This window comes from Leptonotus elevatus, chromosome 2 (assembly GCF_054856555.1).
Source record: "Leptonotus elevatus isolate MCC_2025b chromosome 2, RoL_Lele_1.0, whole genome shotgun sequence".
Lineage (NCBI taxonomy): Eukaryota > Metazoa > Chordata > Actinopteri > Syngnathiformes > Syngnathidae > Leptonotus > Leptonotus elevatus.
This window is the reverse complement of record NC_141240.1, coordinates 38,527,867-38,545,110: the sequence shown is the minus strand read 5'-3', so window position 1 is coordinate 38,545,110 and position 17,244 is coordinate 38,527,867. Positions and strand designations below refer to the sequence as shown.

General features: G+C 39.8%; 2 protein-coding genes across 2 annotated transcripts; both read left to right on the top strand.

Annotated features, from left to right (window-relative positions):
• Positions 1-5: 5 nt before the first annotated feature.
• On the top strand, positions 6-7,639 carry tafazzin (tafazzin, phospholipid-lysophospholipid transacylase). Its single transcript, XM_086070104.1, has 11 exons — positions 6-47; positions 1,147-1,293; positions 2,149-2,277; positions 2,370-2,415; positions 3,131-3,216; positions 3,288-3,368; positions 3,804-3,845; positions 3,918-3,980; positions 5,101-5,153; positions 5,240-5,317; positions 7,168-7,639. Exons 2-11 carry the CDS (start codon positions 1,185-1,187, stop codon positions 7,252-7,254), a joined length of 774 nt encoding a protein of 257 aa, XP_085926230.1. The 5' UTR covers positions 6-47; positions 1,147-1,184; the 3' UTR covers positions 7,255-7,639.
• Positions 7,640-8,845: 1,206 nt separating this feature from the next.
• On the top strand, positions 8,846-16,041 carry atp6ap1a (ATPase H+ transporting accessory protein 1a). Its single transcript, XM_086070185.1, has 11 exons — positions 8,846-9,012; positions 10,124-10,250; positions 10,320-10,394; positions 10,784-10,977; positions 11,184-11,224; positions 11,302-11,387; positions 12,767-12,916; positions 13,426-13,583; positions 13,920-13,970; positions 14,794-15,031; positions 15,262-16,041. Exons 1-11 carry the CDS (start codon positions 8,894-8,896, stop codon positions 15,469-15,471), a joined length of 1,449 nt encoding a protein of 482 aa, XP_085926311.1. The 5' UTR covers positions 8,846-8,893; the 3' UTR covers positions 15,472-16,041.
• Positions 16,042-17,244: the final 1,203 nt, after the last annotated feature.

The window sequence follows — 17,244 nt, the reverse complement described above, 5'->3', positions numbered from 1 at the left end:
TTTCCCTTCCGGGTTATGTCGTTAGCCTGTCAAAAGGAAAAAGGCAAGTGAGTAAATGTTTTTTTTCTGTTATACTTTGTGCATCTCCCTCTCATTATTGCAAGGATTTATATTATTATTTTGTCGACCGTATTACTAAATGTCACCTTATTCTTATTGAAGTTTTGCGTGGTAAATGTAAACCGTGTGTTAACTCGTTAGCAACCATAGTTTGACTTCAAGACCTCTGTAACCTTATGTGTAGAGTGGCAAACTAGAAAAAAAAAATCTTGTGTGCAACTTTCACGCTCAGCAGATAATACTTAATGTGATGGTTCCTCTCGATCAAAGGTTTTAGGGGTGGATTTTACCGTGCAGAATAATTTATGATGTATAATGTAACCAAAATATCAGTTATGTATAATTACAAATGACTATGACAATCACCCTTCTCTTGGTTAGAAAATGACGAAAAGAGCACAGACGATTGTGATCATTGCATTAAAGTAAAACATGCAGAAAGACGTTGCAGATAATTAAAGTGAAGATCACAATTGAAAACGTCGATCGTGCAGTTACCCGGAACGGAGTGTGTTAACTTTAACTTCTTGAGAGATTGGAAACAACGACAGTCTAGATGCCCTGGCTGGTCCAACCAACCATTTTGGGTTGCAACAGCAGTTACCTGGTGCTATTTTGCTGTCAGCATGCCACCTAAATGATCTACTTGGAGGGCTGAAAGATTCATCAATTTTGTTGCGAAATTTAAGCTTATTGTCAGAATGATGGGTTTCCATTGTTTAAAGCGCAGCCTGTGCACTGCTACAACCCACCTGTAACATTGAGGAGCTACTTTACCAAACAATGTACATGTTGCTAATTTAGCGTCTTTTCTGACCCTTCCAGCAACTATTTTTCCCCCTAAAAGCTGGCATTCCAGTAAAATGTGTGCAATTTTGAGCCCCATTTTATATGATGCAGAGGCAGCACTTTATATTGGATATGTGCTGGAAACCTTTGACCTGAAATATGGGCATCTTGAGATTTTATTTTAAGATCAGCCCAATTTATCAATTATTTAATGTTACCGTAAATGATGCCATGTGACATTTGCTTGTTCCCATTATACGAAATGTCTGTCTTTTGTTGTCCCACATGTCACACCAGGTGAGCGTGTGTGGATGTAGTGCGTGTGGAGAGCCGCGATGCCACTGGAGGTCAAGTGGCCTTTCCCACAATGCCCAACGTTGGCGTGGAGGCTCTCCGGCTCGCTCATCATGGGCTTGGTGGGCTCCTACTCCTACTTGTGGACCAGTAAGTTACATACAACGTCACAAAATATTGTGTTATATACTCCAGTTAAAATTCCACCACACCAATTCTGTAATATTTTACTGAATGATCGGTTATTTCATTGAGTAACAAAAACTTGAATGTTCTCATCTATTAAACAATGCCAGCAAAGTCCCATTCAAAATATTAAAGGTCCTTATCATGCTATTTGTGTGTTTTTTGTGATGAATTAGCATTTTAAAGCTCAAAAAAGTAGATTTTGCATGATATTTGGGCCCTTTAAATGTGTAACTTCCTGAATTTTTACTAGTGTACTGTATTCCAATAATTCACATTATTTGCCATGAAAATTTTCCAACTTTAACTCATTCACTGCCATTGACGGCTTTAGACGTCAAAAATTCATTTAAACTATTTTTATTAGTTTTAAAAAAAATTCCACTTTAGTTAACAAGCGTGTGAAAACCTCAAATTTTTTTTATTGTACATTTAGAACAGATGTAAAATTTTTGATTAATCGTGGTTTAATTATTGAAGTCATGTGATTCATTACAATTAAAAAAAATAATCCCCTGACACGATAAAAAAAAGATTATTAAAAATTAGGGGCGTCGTTAATTGCATGACTTCACTAATTAACTCACGATTAATCAGAAATGTTATATCTGTTCTAAATGTACAATACATTTTTTTGAGGTTTTCACACTCTTGTTAACAAAAGTGGAAACAAATGTTAAACTAATAAAAATAGTTCAAATGAATTTTTGACATCTGTGGCAGTGAATGAGTTAATCATTCCCAGAATTTGGCAACTTTAGCAGGAATCCCCACTGGAACCTTCTCATCACTCGCCAGAACTTGTCGCTATTCCCGTAGAGCACCTGAACTGCCTGACGGTGCACAACCATGAGGTTCTCTTGGAACTGATCGACCATCGGCCGGCTGACACGCCCCTCATCACACTTTCCAATCACCAGTCTTGTATGGATGACCCCCACATCTGGGGTGAGAGTCCGCCTGGAATTGCTGCCGATGCATCAGGAGAGTCAACACATTGTGTGTGTTTACTTATTTGTGTGTGTGTTTGTTTGCGGTAGGTGTCCTGAAGCTCAGACATTTCTGGAACTTTAACAAGATGCGATGGTAAGCACAGTTTTATCTTGGTCACATAATGTAGATCATTTTTTCTCAATTGTTATTTTTTGGTTTGTTTTTAAATGCACTCAATAATTTGTGTTTACAGCAGTACTTATTTCACATAGAAGGTAATGCTGGTATCACTGTTAGCTAACACAGCAGTTTTAAAATGGAGTTTTGGTGGCCTTAAGCCCAGCCTAGCTAAACTTCACTGTGTGGGTTTCTTTTATGTTAATTAATAAGACAGAGGTGAGTGACACATTTTCAGACATAGGCTGATGATGAAAGATTTATTTAGGTATGTCATCTCACACTCGTTGTGTGGGCAGGCACTCCAGAGGAACAAGTATTTATATCGAATACTAAAAAGTAAATTCTCCATAAAATAAATGGACCCCTGCTATCAGCGGGGGATGGGGATCGGGCCGGTCCTTGAATAGTAAAAATCTGCATAAGATTGATGGCCATTATAAATGAATTTAAGAAAAAAATTCAACACCACACATTCTAGAGAAAGATGGGATAAATCTCCAATACGCATGTTCCACGAAAACGGTTGCCCCCCCCCCCCAATTTAAAAATAAATAAATAAATGCAATTGTAAACTATTTAAAAATAAATCAATCAAAAATCTGCAAATAAATAAATCCAGAGGACAGCCATGGTTTATGGTTTCATGTATGACATTAATGTACGTTTCATTCAACTGTGATCGGAACAGGACTCCAACAGCATCGGACATCTGCTTCACAAGGGAGTTGCACTCCCGATTCTTCAGCCGAGGGAAGTGCGTGCCCGTCTGTAGAGGTGAGTGACACGAGAATGTCGTTTGACTTTTTTATGGGTTGAATGTTGGTATTTTACGACCCCTTCTTCAGGCGATGGCGTTTACCAGAAAGGCATGGATTTTATTTTGGAGAAGCTGAACAGAGGGGAGTGGGTGCACATTTTTCCTGAAGGTAGGACTACCTTAATGTTTGAAAGGAACCATCTAGAATGCATTGTTGCAGTTATTTCAGAATTTTTTAAAAATTTGTCTGTTCTTTTATTTATATATTTTTTTATTTTAGTTTTTTTTTTTTTAAGTACAGTGACTAGTATTATAGTTAGCTTTTCAAACTATAAATCCACAATCTCGATACTGAAATAACGATGGGAAACTCCATAGATTCACTCAAGGAAATTAGCATCACTTTCGGTTAGAATTTTTTGAAACAATCAAAGGCAAATTCTCTGCTCTGTGAAAAATCTGAATTTCTGGAGTGTAAAAATCGATTACTTCTTGACATCATCAATCAACTCGGCTTCTATACGGCTTATGTGTGATTTAAAATAAAGGAATAAATAATGTAGTGGATGTGGGTTCAGTAATGTTGTTGTTGCTCATTGAACAGGCAAAATCAACACAAGTGAAGAATTCCTCAGGTTAAAATGGGGTAAGTACATTGCATGACACCCATTCAGGAGTAACGTGTTGCTTACACAAACTTACACTGGGGGTCTTTTAGGCGTGGGACGCCTAATAGCAGAGTGCACCCTCAATCCCGTCATCCTGCCACTGTGGCATGTGGGTAAGTGAGCCATGGCTGTTCTTATGTTCACATTTTCAATGACTTTCCTACATGTTGCATGTTCTTGTCTAGTCTTCTCTTTTTTGTAACTTGCCAAAATCAGGTTCATTATTTTGATGAACTCATTCACTGCCATTGACGGCTATAGACGTCAAAAATTCATTTTAACTATTTCTAGTTTAACATTTTTTCCCACTTTTGTTAACAAAAGTATAAAAACCTAGATTTTTTTTTATTAGAACGGATATAAAATGTGTGATTCATCGTGAGTTAACTAGTGAAGTCATGCGATTAATTACGTTTAAAAATTGTAATCTCCCGACGCCCCTAATTTTTTAATATTATTTTCTTTAAAAAAAACATTATTAAAAATGTAATATATATATATATTTTTTTAAGAAAAGGTTATTAAAAGTTAGGGGCATCAGGTGATTACATTTTTTAATCGTAATTAATCGCATGACTTCACTAGTTAACTCACGATGAATCACAAATTTTATATCTGTTCTAAATGTACAAAAAAAAATCTAGGTTTTTATACTCTTGTTAACAAAAATGGGGAAAACAATGTTAAACTAATAAAAATAGTTCAAATGAATTTTTAACGTCTATAGCTGTCATTGGCAGTGAATGAGTTAATGCTATCCATGTTTATGTATTATGTGTTTATGTTTTTTAATCAAATCTGCACAAATGAAACCTTCCATTTGGTATTCCTTTCTAATCCGTTCAAGTGCGCGATATGTTATTTTTGTTGGCTATATTTTCTTGTATTTTTGCTTCTCTGTTACTTTTCTTTTGTTTATTTACTACAAGCCGATTGGCAGTTTTTATTTTCTGTCACATTTGTGCTTATTCTGCCTCTTCCCCAAGTGTCTACTTTTAGTTCAGCGGACAGATCACGTGGTCTGCTCGCCGAACGCCAACGCACGGTAGAAAATGTCATCGACGGGTTTACAGAAATTAGCATCACGCTTGCAATCATTTTAAACAATCAAACAACTGTTATTTAGCGTAGCAGACGATACATTTGATCCTCTGTGCTTCATGGAACCCAATTTGCTCGATAGACTGCATCCGATATATTCCTCTTTATAACAGTCTTTATCTTTTGTGTCAGGCTTGAGTGATGTCCTTCCAAATGTGAGCCCCTACATCCCTCGGGTTGGCAAGGTAGGAACAGCCTCTCGGCGTTCTCCCTCATTCTCTCACCCCCGAGCGACGGCGGATTCCGATTTAATTTAATTGTGTGCTTCTAGAGAATCACCATCCTTGTGGGAAAACCCTTCGGTGTCAAAGACCTCGTGGAAAAGCTCAGAGCGGACAACAAGAGCCAGGTGAGGCAATATTTGGATCATCTGTAACTGTCGTCAATCATTCACTCGACTGATCTTGTTTTGTCTGTTTTGTTGAATGTGACCTGCTGTATGTTTAATCATAAAAATAAAAAAAAGTTGTTTTGTGGCACTTCAGAGGTGCCACTTAACTCTTTGACTGCCAGACGTTTTCAGAAAAGGGATGCCGCCAGTGCCAGCCGATTTAAGCATTTTGACTGATTTTCAAGGTCCACAGAAAATGTTCTGTTTGGACTATGGAAACACACGTACTACCAAATGAAAGATTGGACTTTCATCTTTCATCAGAAAAAAAGAGTTTGTTTCTACCTTATTCCGTTCTTTAGTAATCAACAATAGAAAATGGTTAGTTTGACCCAATTTCGCCTGTGTTGGACCAAAATACGGAGAAATCAAGCTTTTAGTGAAACGATATTATTTCATGCATTCTAGTGAATTTGACACTTCTTTTTGTCCATGAATGATGCCACAAACACCTAAATAGTGCTTTACTTCTATAAAACACTACCACCAAGAATGAAAAAGTGTTTTTTGATAGCAAAATACGTTTATTTACATTCAACAGTGTAACAATTTGACAACAATTTGGCAAACTATTTACAAATGTGTGCAACTGTGGTGCTATTTACAAATATGTGGATGTTTCAACGACAGTTTTTCTTTTTGTAACACTCTCCTGCGTGCAAGGAGACGCAACAGCATTTGCACAAGATTGCCTCTTCGCGTGCGCCACTTTCTTGCCGGCCGTTTTTTTCCGGGGAATAGCAAGTATATACTGCAGTGTGTCATCAAGTCTAATATCAGGATCATGCTACGGTTACGTTACGGTGGTGTTACGTCTCGCTTCCCCGTGTCCTTCAGTTGCTATACCGGGTTGGTAGGAGATGTTCTGATCCATTTTATCCACTCCATTCATGGTGGCATCGTAGTCCAGAAACAGTGTCTTCTCCGTGATCAGACTGTACCCGCTCCTCCGATGAATATGCATTGGACTCGGGGTACTCTTCATTGTCCGATCGAATGTCCGCTTGTGCAGCTCCGCGTTTTCCGGCCTTAGCAGCGCTAGCCGCGCTAGCCGCGCTTTGCCGGTGGGGCTTACTACGTGTTCATAACAGTCACGTTGGCGTAGAGCTTCATCTTCATCATCATCATCAATCTGCATTGGTCGATGCCAACTCTCCATCGCCCGATCGAATGTCCGATTGTGTAGAAGTACCCGGCCGGCTATTGTGCGCGTTTTCCGGCCTTAGCAGCGCTAGCCGCGCTAGCCGCGCTTAGCCGTGAGGCTTACTACGTGTTCATAACAGTCACGCCAAAGCTTCCAACTTTGGCGTAGAGCTCGTTGTCATCATCATCGTTGACATCAATGCGCTTTTTAGTATTGATTGATGCTTTCCGTCTTTGAAAAAAATGCTCAAGCTGAGCTGCTTGTAACCGGTTGCTTGGTCAAGCCATTGTGGCTTGGATCAGCCATTGTCTCCTCAACACTCTAGCTCCGCCTCACGTCTTCTACTGACGCCCACGGTGGGCGGCCCATCCAACCTTGTGCAAAGAGAGTCATCGCTGCCCTCTAGGGGCCAAAACGAGTCTTTGACTAATCAGATCAGCCTGATACTTTCAGCACAGCTGCCCAAGGCTTTCCTGCACCCGTTTTTGAAAAACAAAAAAAAAAACATAGGGGACGTCTTTTAACGTCCTCGGCGCCCTTCCCTAGGTTTATGCTAAACGTTTTATAACGTTTATGGCAGTCAAAGAGTTAAAAATGTTCCATTGCAATGCGTTGACATTGTGGCATCAAGAGACATTCATACGTCCTCTCCATCAATTTGCAGTTGGAGATGAGGAAGACACTGGCGGACGTCATACAGGTGGACTTTCAGGGATTAAAAGTTCAAGCTGAGGCACTTCACAAATCCTGAGCGTGGTGAACCTTCACATGGACACAAGGGTTCGACCACAACATGCGGGAAGCCATTTTGTGCAGGAGTGTGCCAGAGCAAGTATCAAAGGACCTCATTTGTGTGACCAGAACTCCTCTCAAATGTTTTAAAAACATGCTGAATGGGACAGAACATTAACTGACAGCATTCATGTTTGGACACGTGGTTATTCTTCTTTAATGTTAAAAAAAACAAAAACATTTTACGGTTGCATTCTATTATACCTTATCTCATCTTTCCGTGTATCATTATTTTTAGCACTGCACATTTGTTGTCCTGATCACTGTCAGGAGAAAAAAATATATATTTGGCTGCTCCTTCCTTCCTGCTCAGTGTCAATGCCAATAAAGTTTTTATATGGGGACCCTTGTGTGGTCATAATAATCATGTTTTCCTGATAAACTCAATGTAAAGAGATGGATGCCCATTTATGCTACATTGGGACTGGTAAAGACATGATTCTCTCAATTGAAGTTCATTTGTCAGTAATTTAAAAAAATTTAAACAGCTGTTTCCGTAGTTCAAAGTCTGTCCTTGTGATGTGCAGCGCTTGCACTGACAACATGGTTGCAAACACAGAGGGCCTAGTTTACAAAACCACCGGCAGTTCTTGCCAAGAAGCCTTTTGGTGACCATTTTCCAAAAAAGAGACTCACAACTTTGGATGGATCATTTTCATTTTATTTTCTATAGCATAAGAAAGGAGACCATGCAGTGGAAAGCAATCAGTGAATCACAGAGTCAATCGCACTGAACATTGCAATGTTAGCGATTTAGCAACATCTTTTGATCCTATGCATGAGCTTTCCAGGCTGCAATTTTTTTTATCAGGTTGCTTCACGTGTACAACGTAACATGAAATATGTGAGAGAGCTGAAGTGGCTTTGGTGGTAACAGATGTATGGACCAGGCCAGCCATGCAGTCTAATGGCTTATTTTATGACAAATTGTGGAACATTAAAAATATTTTCTAGAATTTTGTTTTCATACAGTGCGCCATTAGGCGTGCTCCTGTAAATAAGACAATTAACTTTTTCCTCCATTGTCTTTGTACAAATGTATATTTGTTTTTTTATTTATGTAGCGACATATAGTGACAGGTATAACAATTAAATACAATTGACAATTAAATACATTTCCACTAGATAGCAGAAGATACAATAATTAACCTGATAAAAATATTATCTTTCAACTCAAATAAACAAAAAATAAACTAAAAATAAAAATCTGTAAATGGAGACAAGAGCATTATTTCAGAATAGACATACTTTTAGTGTTTTGTTGTGTCTGTTTTTTTGTGAAATTTCCATGTATAACATGCACTGACTTAGTAAAATGTACAAGTCTACCCTTGCTACCAGAAATAAACTAGACTAGAGCAACAAACAAAGCACGTCTCTGCTGTTACGAAGGGATGTTTTCAATAGCAATTAATTAGAAATAGTAATAATTACTAATATAACTATCGCCATCTTAATTATTGTTCTTATTTGTATCATTATTGTAAGGATTTTTGTGTGTGTGTAAAATAATACTTAGCGGCTGCGCGAACGAGGCTGCGCAGTGACTTCATCTCTTCATCCGCTCTCCGTGACGTCACACGCTGGGATAACCGAAGATGGCGACGGCCGAGACGCTTCGCTTTCACAGCATCTCCGCGACCCTCTTCGTCCTCCTGCTCGGCCTGCAGAGCAACTGCGAGGAGCAGGTGCCGCTCGTCTTGTGGTCGCACCAATGGTGAGTCCGATTTTTTGTTTTTGTTTTTGTTTTTGGGCGTGTGTGTTTTTGCTGGCTGGGGTGTTGAGGCGCAACGGCCGTCTAAGCCACCTGACACCTAGTAGCATCTCTATGTTCAAAAAACAAAAACAAATAAATTAAAAAAAACACACACCCAGATATCCACCGTAAGACATACTAGGGATACGGACGTGCTAGTTAATTAATCACTCATTTGAGAATGGATGAATTGTTTGCGTGCGATTGTTTGGGAATGAATGACACATTGAAACCAATGTTAAAATAGAGTGCACGACTGCTGCAACCAATAGAGGCGATATTTATTCATTCATTCCTTCATTAATTGTCGTCAAAGCAAGCAGTAGTCCTTGACTTGTAAAAAGTTGAAGTACTGATTCATTGAAATCCTCTAAGTAAAATACATTAAAAAAAAACAAGGACGGGCCTCTTAAAGAGGAATTCAAGGCAAACATTTTCTATTCAATGTGTTATGTGTACCCCCATTTGTCAAAACATGGTCTTCTGCTTAAATATTTCGTTTGTGGAATAAGAATTAAGCACTATATACATCTGTGGGTTGGGCGGGTGCTGCTATTTATTTTATTTTTTTAATCTTCTGCAAACAAAAGTTTCCCTCTTTTATTTATCTGTACTGTACAGCGCTCCTACTGTCAAGAAAAAAAAAAGATCTAATTAACACACCAAATATTATTCAATCATTCACTTTATTTATTTTTTTAGCCCTTGAGAATCAAATTTCGATCGTCTGCATGTTGCAGTATTGACACGAGCACAAACAAACGTGTACAGTATGCCATGCCATCATATCCGTTGCGGGTAACACAGGTGATTATTTTCCGGTTTTGCACAACGTTTGGTAAAGAGCTGGCTTTGAGTCTCAACAAATATTGCTATTTCTTTCCCGCAAAAGCAAACCAAAATACCTTGTTGAGTTGCAAGGTCCACGCTGTCTTCCAAACTCAACAAAATCTTGAGCTAGCTCTTATTACATTCATCAACATAAACAAATTGATCATTTTTTTGGGGTTTCTTTTTGAATTGACACAATCGTGGTTTTGCTCGCCTCATTCTGCTCATGGATCTTCTTCAGGACCCCCCAAGCGAACCAGCCCCTCCCTGCAGCAGGTCACATTGTCGAGCAGCAGCAGCTGGCCGGTTACCTGGACAGGACTCTCAACACTGGACCCCGAAATGTGCTGCTGTTTCTTCAGGACAAGGTACGTGCATGGACAACATTTTGCTTTTCGTGAATTATTTTCAAGCAACAGTCTTTGTCTTTCCTCCAGATGAGCGTGGAGGATTTCACGCTGTACGGAGGAGCTTTTGGAAATAAGCAGGACAGCGTTTTCCCCAACCTGGAGGTTGGTTCAGGCTTCTATTTCTTCTTGTTTCATTGCCTTGTGTTGGCTTTTGGACACCAGGGGGAGCCAGTGCATAAAAACAAAAACAAAAACGGCAACACCCAATCAGCCTTCATTTTGTTGCTTTTCTCGAGCAGCCATGCAATTCCACTTACCATTGTGTTTGAAAAAAGGATAATGACAATAATAAATGACTATATTTAGGAAGAATTTGACCCATTTGAAATATTTGGAAAATTATAGCTGGTCCATCCATAGACTTTTTATATATCATTTTGAGAGCTTTTATTCAGATGCTTGACAACTCTTTAAATTGTGAATGCCAGTGAGGACAGCGACACCGCGCAGGGTTTTGAGTGGCAGATGCTAACATCAGTTGTGTGTTGAAGAACGCTCTGAGGTCATCGTCCTCCTCCCTGGTGCTTCCGGCCGTGTCCTGGCCGGCCTCCAACGCAGTGATCGGTCACCTGCAAGAGCAACTTGAAACCTCCCCTTTATACATGGACCCCGATACGCTGAATCAGCTCACGCTCAACGCTTCCTCGCCCGCCCTGCTCGTTTTCCGGCTGCCCTACTACATCGGGTTAGTTGGCCAGCGTGTGCTCGGTACGATGTTTATGTTCAAGGGGTGGTTGCTTCTGTAGTACAAAAACATTAGTGAGAACACCACCAAGCAAAAATGTCACCAAGAGTAAACTGTACTGTTTATGACCTCTCGCAGTTGGGAATGACTGCTGGAATCGACTCTTGAGAGTTGCTTGACTACCAAATGTTTTGTTTTTGCTTTAGGTCTGATCTAATGTCCGCCAAAGAAGTTCTCAGTGGCAACGGTGAGTCGGGCATGTTGTGGTTGATTAAAAAAAAAGAGGCTAACGTTGAACCAGCTTGTTCATCTTGCATCCTTTAGACGAGGTGATCGGCCAGGTTGTGAGTGTCATGAAGAGCCAGTCTGTTCCATACACGGCCATCTACACCGCCCTGCAACCCTCCAGGGTGAGTCAAACACGGTAGTGAGAACACACGGATGGCTACCAGTCGCCATTTGCATTTTTATGGGGCACTCGTGCGCCTTTTTAAGATGTTCAATTTTGTGCTGTATTTGTGTTGCAATTAATTTTTTTATATATTGATCATTTTGATAGGGGGAAATAAAGAAAAATGTTGGGATGCTAGAACTTTTAGTTACTGGCACATTAGAATTCTCTAATTTCTTCTCCTCCTCTTTTTTTTTTTTTTTTTTTTTTTTTTTTTTTTTTTTTTTTGCCAGGCCTGATATTAAGCATGTTTAGGCCCTCATCCGTAGTCTCTTTTCAAAATGTCTTCTTTTTCCTTGAAATGGGAATTTGAGTTTGGCTCATGGGATGTTAACCTTGCCAGCAAGCTGAATTCTCGCGTTATTTATTCATAAATACTACGAGAATCAGAGATGGGAAAACCAGAGTTTTGTCTTTAGCCACAGGTAACGACTGTGAGGACAAGCACCTGTAGCCAAAACCAAACTGTGGCATGATTTTTCCTTTCTGGGCCTGGATTTCCCAACTCTGACGAGAATCCATCTTGCACTGCTCCCGCTGATACGTTCGCAACCAACCTTTAGGTCAGACCAATCGGGCGTTGTTTAGGGCGGGACATGCCGCTGTGACGAAACCAGGAAGCGCCGACGCCAGGGTATAAACAAAAAACCTAAGATAGACGAATGGATGCTGCAATTAATTCTGTTATTGCAGAATTACTTACTGTTTCCTTGTTGAATGTTGAACAGCGAGAGGCGCTTCATGCATTTTTTTATCTGCTAAAGATGTTCGTGCTTTTTTTTTTTCCCCCTTAAAACGAGACAGAAGACGACATTTGCACCCGTTGCCCTGATTGGTCAAAACAAACGTGCAATCCCGCATCGTCCAATCATATCGAAATATTGTACAGAATGTCCCGCCTTTCGCGAGCAAATCACAGAGGCAACAGTCCCAGATTGATAATGTGAAGAACTCCCTTGAGTGAGTCACAATGATCAATCTTGGCGATTGCCAGGTTTTGATGGGATGTCGCCAATCTTTGTGATCAATCCCAGAAAACAGGTGAGCCATGATGTTCACAACATGAGCAGTCGGGCACTGCGACAGATGTCATTTTCAGTTGATCGTAAGCTGCAGTGCAAGGCAAAATGGCCGCCTTCTGAGATGGATAATAATAGGTGGATTAAAAATAAAATAAAAATTTGCTTAATTTATACTCCACAATATTAATCAGAATACCGTGTTTCGACTAGTGGGGATGCATAAAATATATTGTCAAGAAAATCTTCGACCTGATTTCCATTTTAAGGCTGTCTATTTTTATACTGTGTTATTTACTTGCTGGTGTTTGTTTTTCAGGGGGCACCGTCATTCTCCATGGAGGCGGCTCTGGCGGGTGGCCGCTCGCTGCTGCAGGCCAGAGGCGGATACAGAGATCGGGAGCGAGAGCGCGAGAAGCAGCGCAAAATGAAGGAGAAGGCTGGCGTCTATGCTCCAGTGGAGTTTAAGGTCTTAAAAAGCGTTGTTGTTTTTTTTTTGCTTCTACAAAAATAACATTTTCTTTTCTTCATCTATTACCACACATTTAAGCTGATTCACTGCATCTTGATCAAGCAAAGGTCCGACTATAAAATGCGCCAAAAATTATCTTGTGGTGTGGTGCGGGATTCTGTTGGGACTCTGACATATATGATCAATGTTAAACATGTTCAGTATTCACAATGAAAAATCCTGTCGTGCCTCCAAGAGTGAAAATCTTCCTGTAATTGATGCTCCTTCCAAAGGTTTTGCAATTGCCTTTTGATGCCACAAGATGGCAGCAAAGCACTTTATCTCAATTCATGTGAGCTTTCATCTCAATGAAATGGTACCAAATGACACCAAATCACTCAGGATGACTCTATTTCTATTACTCTACTTCTTCTTCTTGTATTACTATTACTCAGTAAAAGTTCTTGAACACACAAAAATGATGCCCCGAAGCATCGATGAGAGAATTTCCGAATGTGTGCGTGCAGGAAGGTGAGAGTACCTGCATCCTCCTGTGGGCCAAAGGCCTGTCAGTCAGCATCCTCCGCAGCGGCCGCTGGGAGTCACATGACCTCACGCCGTCCACCTTTGGTGAGGGCGTCAGTCCAAAGCTGCACGGTTCCAGCTGCGACAAAACAAGAGCAAGGTAGCGCAAAGATATCCGCACATGTGGACGTTTTTGGAAACGGTTAACTTCTTATTTGCGTTTTATTATTCGTGAATTCACAGATTTACTCGCCCCCCCCCAATGGAACATGTTCTTAGATGTTTGCTAGAAAATTCACATAGTCATGGCTCTGGGCGCTTTCTCCAAACATTGTTTGTCGATTACTTTGTATTTCCAAACCGCAAAGGATTTTGACTTGAATTAATTGCGCCCTCTGTTGGTTGGGAAAAGTCATGAATGAATGAAGCTGCTTTTCATTTTGAACTTGTCATTATTGTAATCTTTTCTTCTTTCTTTCTTTTTTATTATTTGCAGACTAACCCTTAATTACGAGAATGTTCTTGGGCACCGCAACTTCAAACTGATGTGAGTCTGCTTGACATACCGACTTTGAAGGAAATTGAATTTTTTTTTTTCCAGGGTCAAACTGCCCCATAATGTGATTCTATGACATTATATTGTACTATAGTACTCTATGCTACACTATACAGTTATATACAGTGTATATACTACTACGAATAATACATTCTATTTAAAGAGGGCCTTTCAAAGTATATAGTACCATGATATTGTTCTGCATTATATGAATCTACGCTCTACTGTGCTACATATGCTATCACGTGCTTCTACAAAAAAAATATTTTTTAGCATTTTTACTATCCAAAATAACTATACAGTGAACCCCAGTTTACTGCGGGCTATAAGTTTCAGATCCACCTGAAACAAGTGAAAATTCATAATAATGAGAGGAGTGCTGCATTAAACTTTACTCTTCTACACATTAGGGCTGCTCGGTTATTATGAAAATATTAATCACGATTGGGATGATCATTTATTTTTTGGTACAAAACAAGAAAATGTAAAAAAAAATCTTAAGACAAAAATCTTTGAAAAACTAAGTATGCAAGTTCATTTTAGATGAAACAAAATGTATTACATTTGTTATTTTAAATTAAAATAAAAAGGTGCAAATGTATAAATTTAAACAACTAAAAATTAGTATTTATAATCTTTATTTTTTTACAATTATGCTGATTTTGTAATTGCACAACCCTACTACTACTACTAAGACTGCACTGCTTAAGTTGCCACCATCATAAAATGTAAATAACTGTTGCGGCAAAGTAACATTCTTAACTTTCATACAAGTGTAAAAAGCCAAAGAAAAAGCCTGTGTTTGTCCGTGCAGCTTTGCGCTGAGCCAGCGCCACTACAAGGTGTCGGCCCGCCGCTGGTTCACGCTGGACGCCGTCGAGTTGGAGTACGACGGCACCAAGGCCACGTTTAACGGCAGCAGGAACATTTACGCCCCTGCCGAGTACTCGTACCGCTGCGAGTCGGTCAGCAGCTTCCGGTGGCCACAGCTCGCCCCGCGTTCATCCAAAGATCCCGCCAATCAGTGGAGGGTCGCGTTTGAAGACTTCCAAGTAAGAAAATTGATTATCTACAGACAGTACTTGGGATATATCATTTTTCCAACGTATTTCATGTTGTAGACACAGCTAGCTTTTTTACATATGTAATGTGTATATACTTCTAATGTAGCTTAATTTGACAAACGTCAAGTGTACCATATATGTTGCACATTTTCTTTACTTCCTGTCAGTGTGCCAATGCAAACATTTTGCCCATAAGTCATGTGATCATGTCCTGACAGATTCAAGGCTTCAATGTGAGTGGCAGCAAGTTCTCGTACGCCTCCGACTGCGCCGGTTTCTTCTCGCCAGGCATCTGGATGGGCTTGATGACCAGTCTCCTCATGGTCCTAGTGCTCACGTACGGCCTACACATGATCATGCAGCTCCACACCATGGACCGCTTCGACGACCCAAAAGGCCCGGCCATCTCCGTGCCACAGACGGAGTGAAGTCACACCCCATCTTGTCTTTCCATGCACCCCCCCCCCCCCCAATCCGATGTCCTTACTCTCCTGTCTTTATGTTTTGTTCACACTCTCAATAGCATGGGCCCTCTCCCTGTATTCCCATCTACCTAACCCCCACCTTCCCTTCCCCTGTCCTACCACAGGGATTCTTCCGCCCTCATCTTGCCTGCATCCGTGTTTGGCTTGTGGTGTAGAATAAGCACTGGTTTCGTCCCTGTATCCTAAATCTTCTTATTGTGTTCAAGTAATAGTCATTTTATGGATGGACAAAAAAAGATGTGCACAAACTGAAGCTTGTTGGAATCATTTAGTCCAAACTCAACAAAAAACTAATATAATAATAATAATAATAATAATAATAATAATCTCTAATGTGAAATTATTTATTGAAGAAGGTGTTTGAGTTAATTGTTTTTGTGTTTAGTTTTTTTGTTCGCCGAAGGGAATATTGTCTGTAGAAAGGAAGAATATTTGCGATGTCACCTGGTTTGATTTTGTTGGATGACTGAAGTGAAGGTGCTGTGTTGTCAATAAAAACGTCTGTGGAAACAATTTTCCTTTATCTGAATTTTCATTTCCAAATATTTGGCATCATTTCATAATCAAAGAAGAGCCGTTTTGCACTCAATGTCAAATTTGAATATGTGCAAAAACGATGGTAAATGATCCTTGACTTGTATATTTGAATGCTTTATATTTGGGGTGAGGGTGTAAAATGATATTCATCAGCAATGAAAAGTTATTTTGTGCCTGAGAATATGTTGGAACATGATGAAAATGCTATGAATCGTCACCAAAATTCACATTCACATCTCTACTCATGTCAACTTCAACCTCTGAAAATATCAAAGCAATTGCCGCAGTATTTGTGATTTTATGGACAGTAAGTCTCACCAGTGAGCTCCTAAGTTTACATTTCGAGCACAACTGTAAACATTTTCAAACTCACATTTATGCCATAAAAACACTTGAATAGTCTGTGTGTTGTGAGACTACTTAAATACTTAAATTGATAACATCATATTGATAATGTGATCAAATGTAGTGACTAGAGTAATTGATCTTATGTATTATTTTGTTTTTAATCAGGTTCTCATACGGACAAAACACCCCCCCCCCCCCACACACACACAGAGTTGGGTTTACATGTTTAGTGGGGACATCTCATCGACATAATGCATTTCCTAGACCATTACCCTAACCCCATCCATCAAAAAATGATTGTCTACCCCAACTCCTTACCCTAACCTCAACCATAACCCAATTCAAACCTAAACTTTAAAACCAAGTTTTGACCCTCAAAAAGAGGTTTGGACTCACAATGCTAGTAAAAACCCAGAAAATGGTCCCCATGATGTGATATAAGCCCGCGCGCACACGCACACATACACACACAACCATTACTGACATGGGGGCACCTACCTTGGACATCAATAGGAATAGCCCGGAAATTTATATCAGTACACATCTCACGGTTGAGTTTGTCTGAGCACGCTGATTCTGTAAAGACAACGACTGTCCTGTAGAGGGCGCCATTATCATACTGTACTCCGTAGTAACGAGACCGAGAATGGTCTTAAAAGCGGTTACAATTTGATGAAGACTTGGTTAAAGCTGCAGGTGCAGGGTGTCATTTTCATAGTTTGATGGCATGAATGAAAGCGTTCTACTATTAGTCTTACATCTTCTTGTTCTGACACTACACGTTTTAAACACAAATCAAGATTTCTTAGTAGTAAGGCTCTGGAACACCGG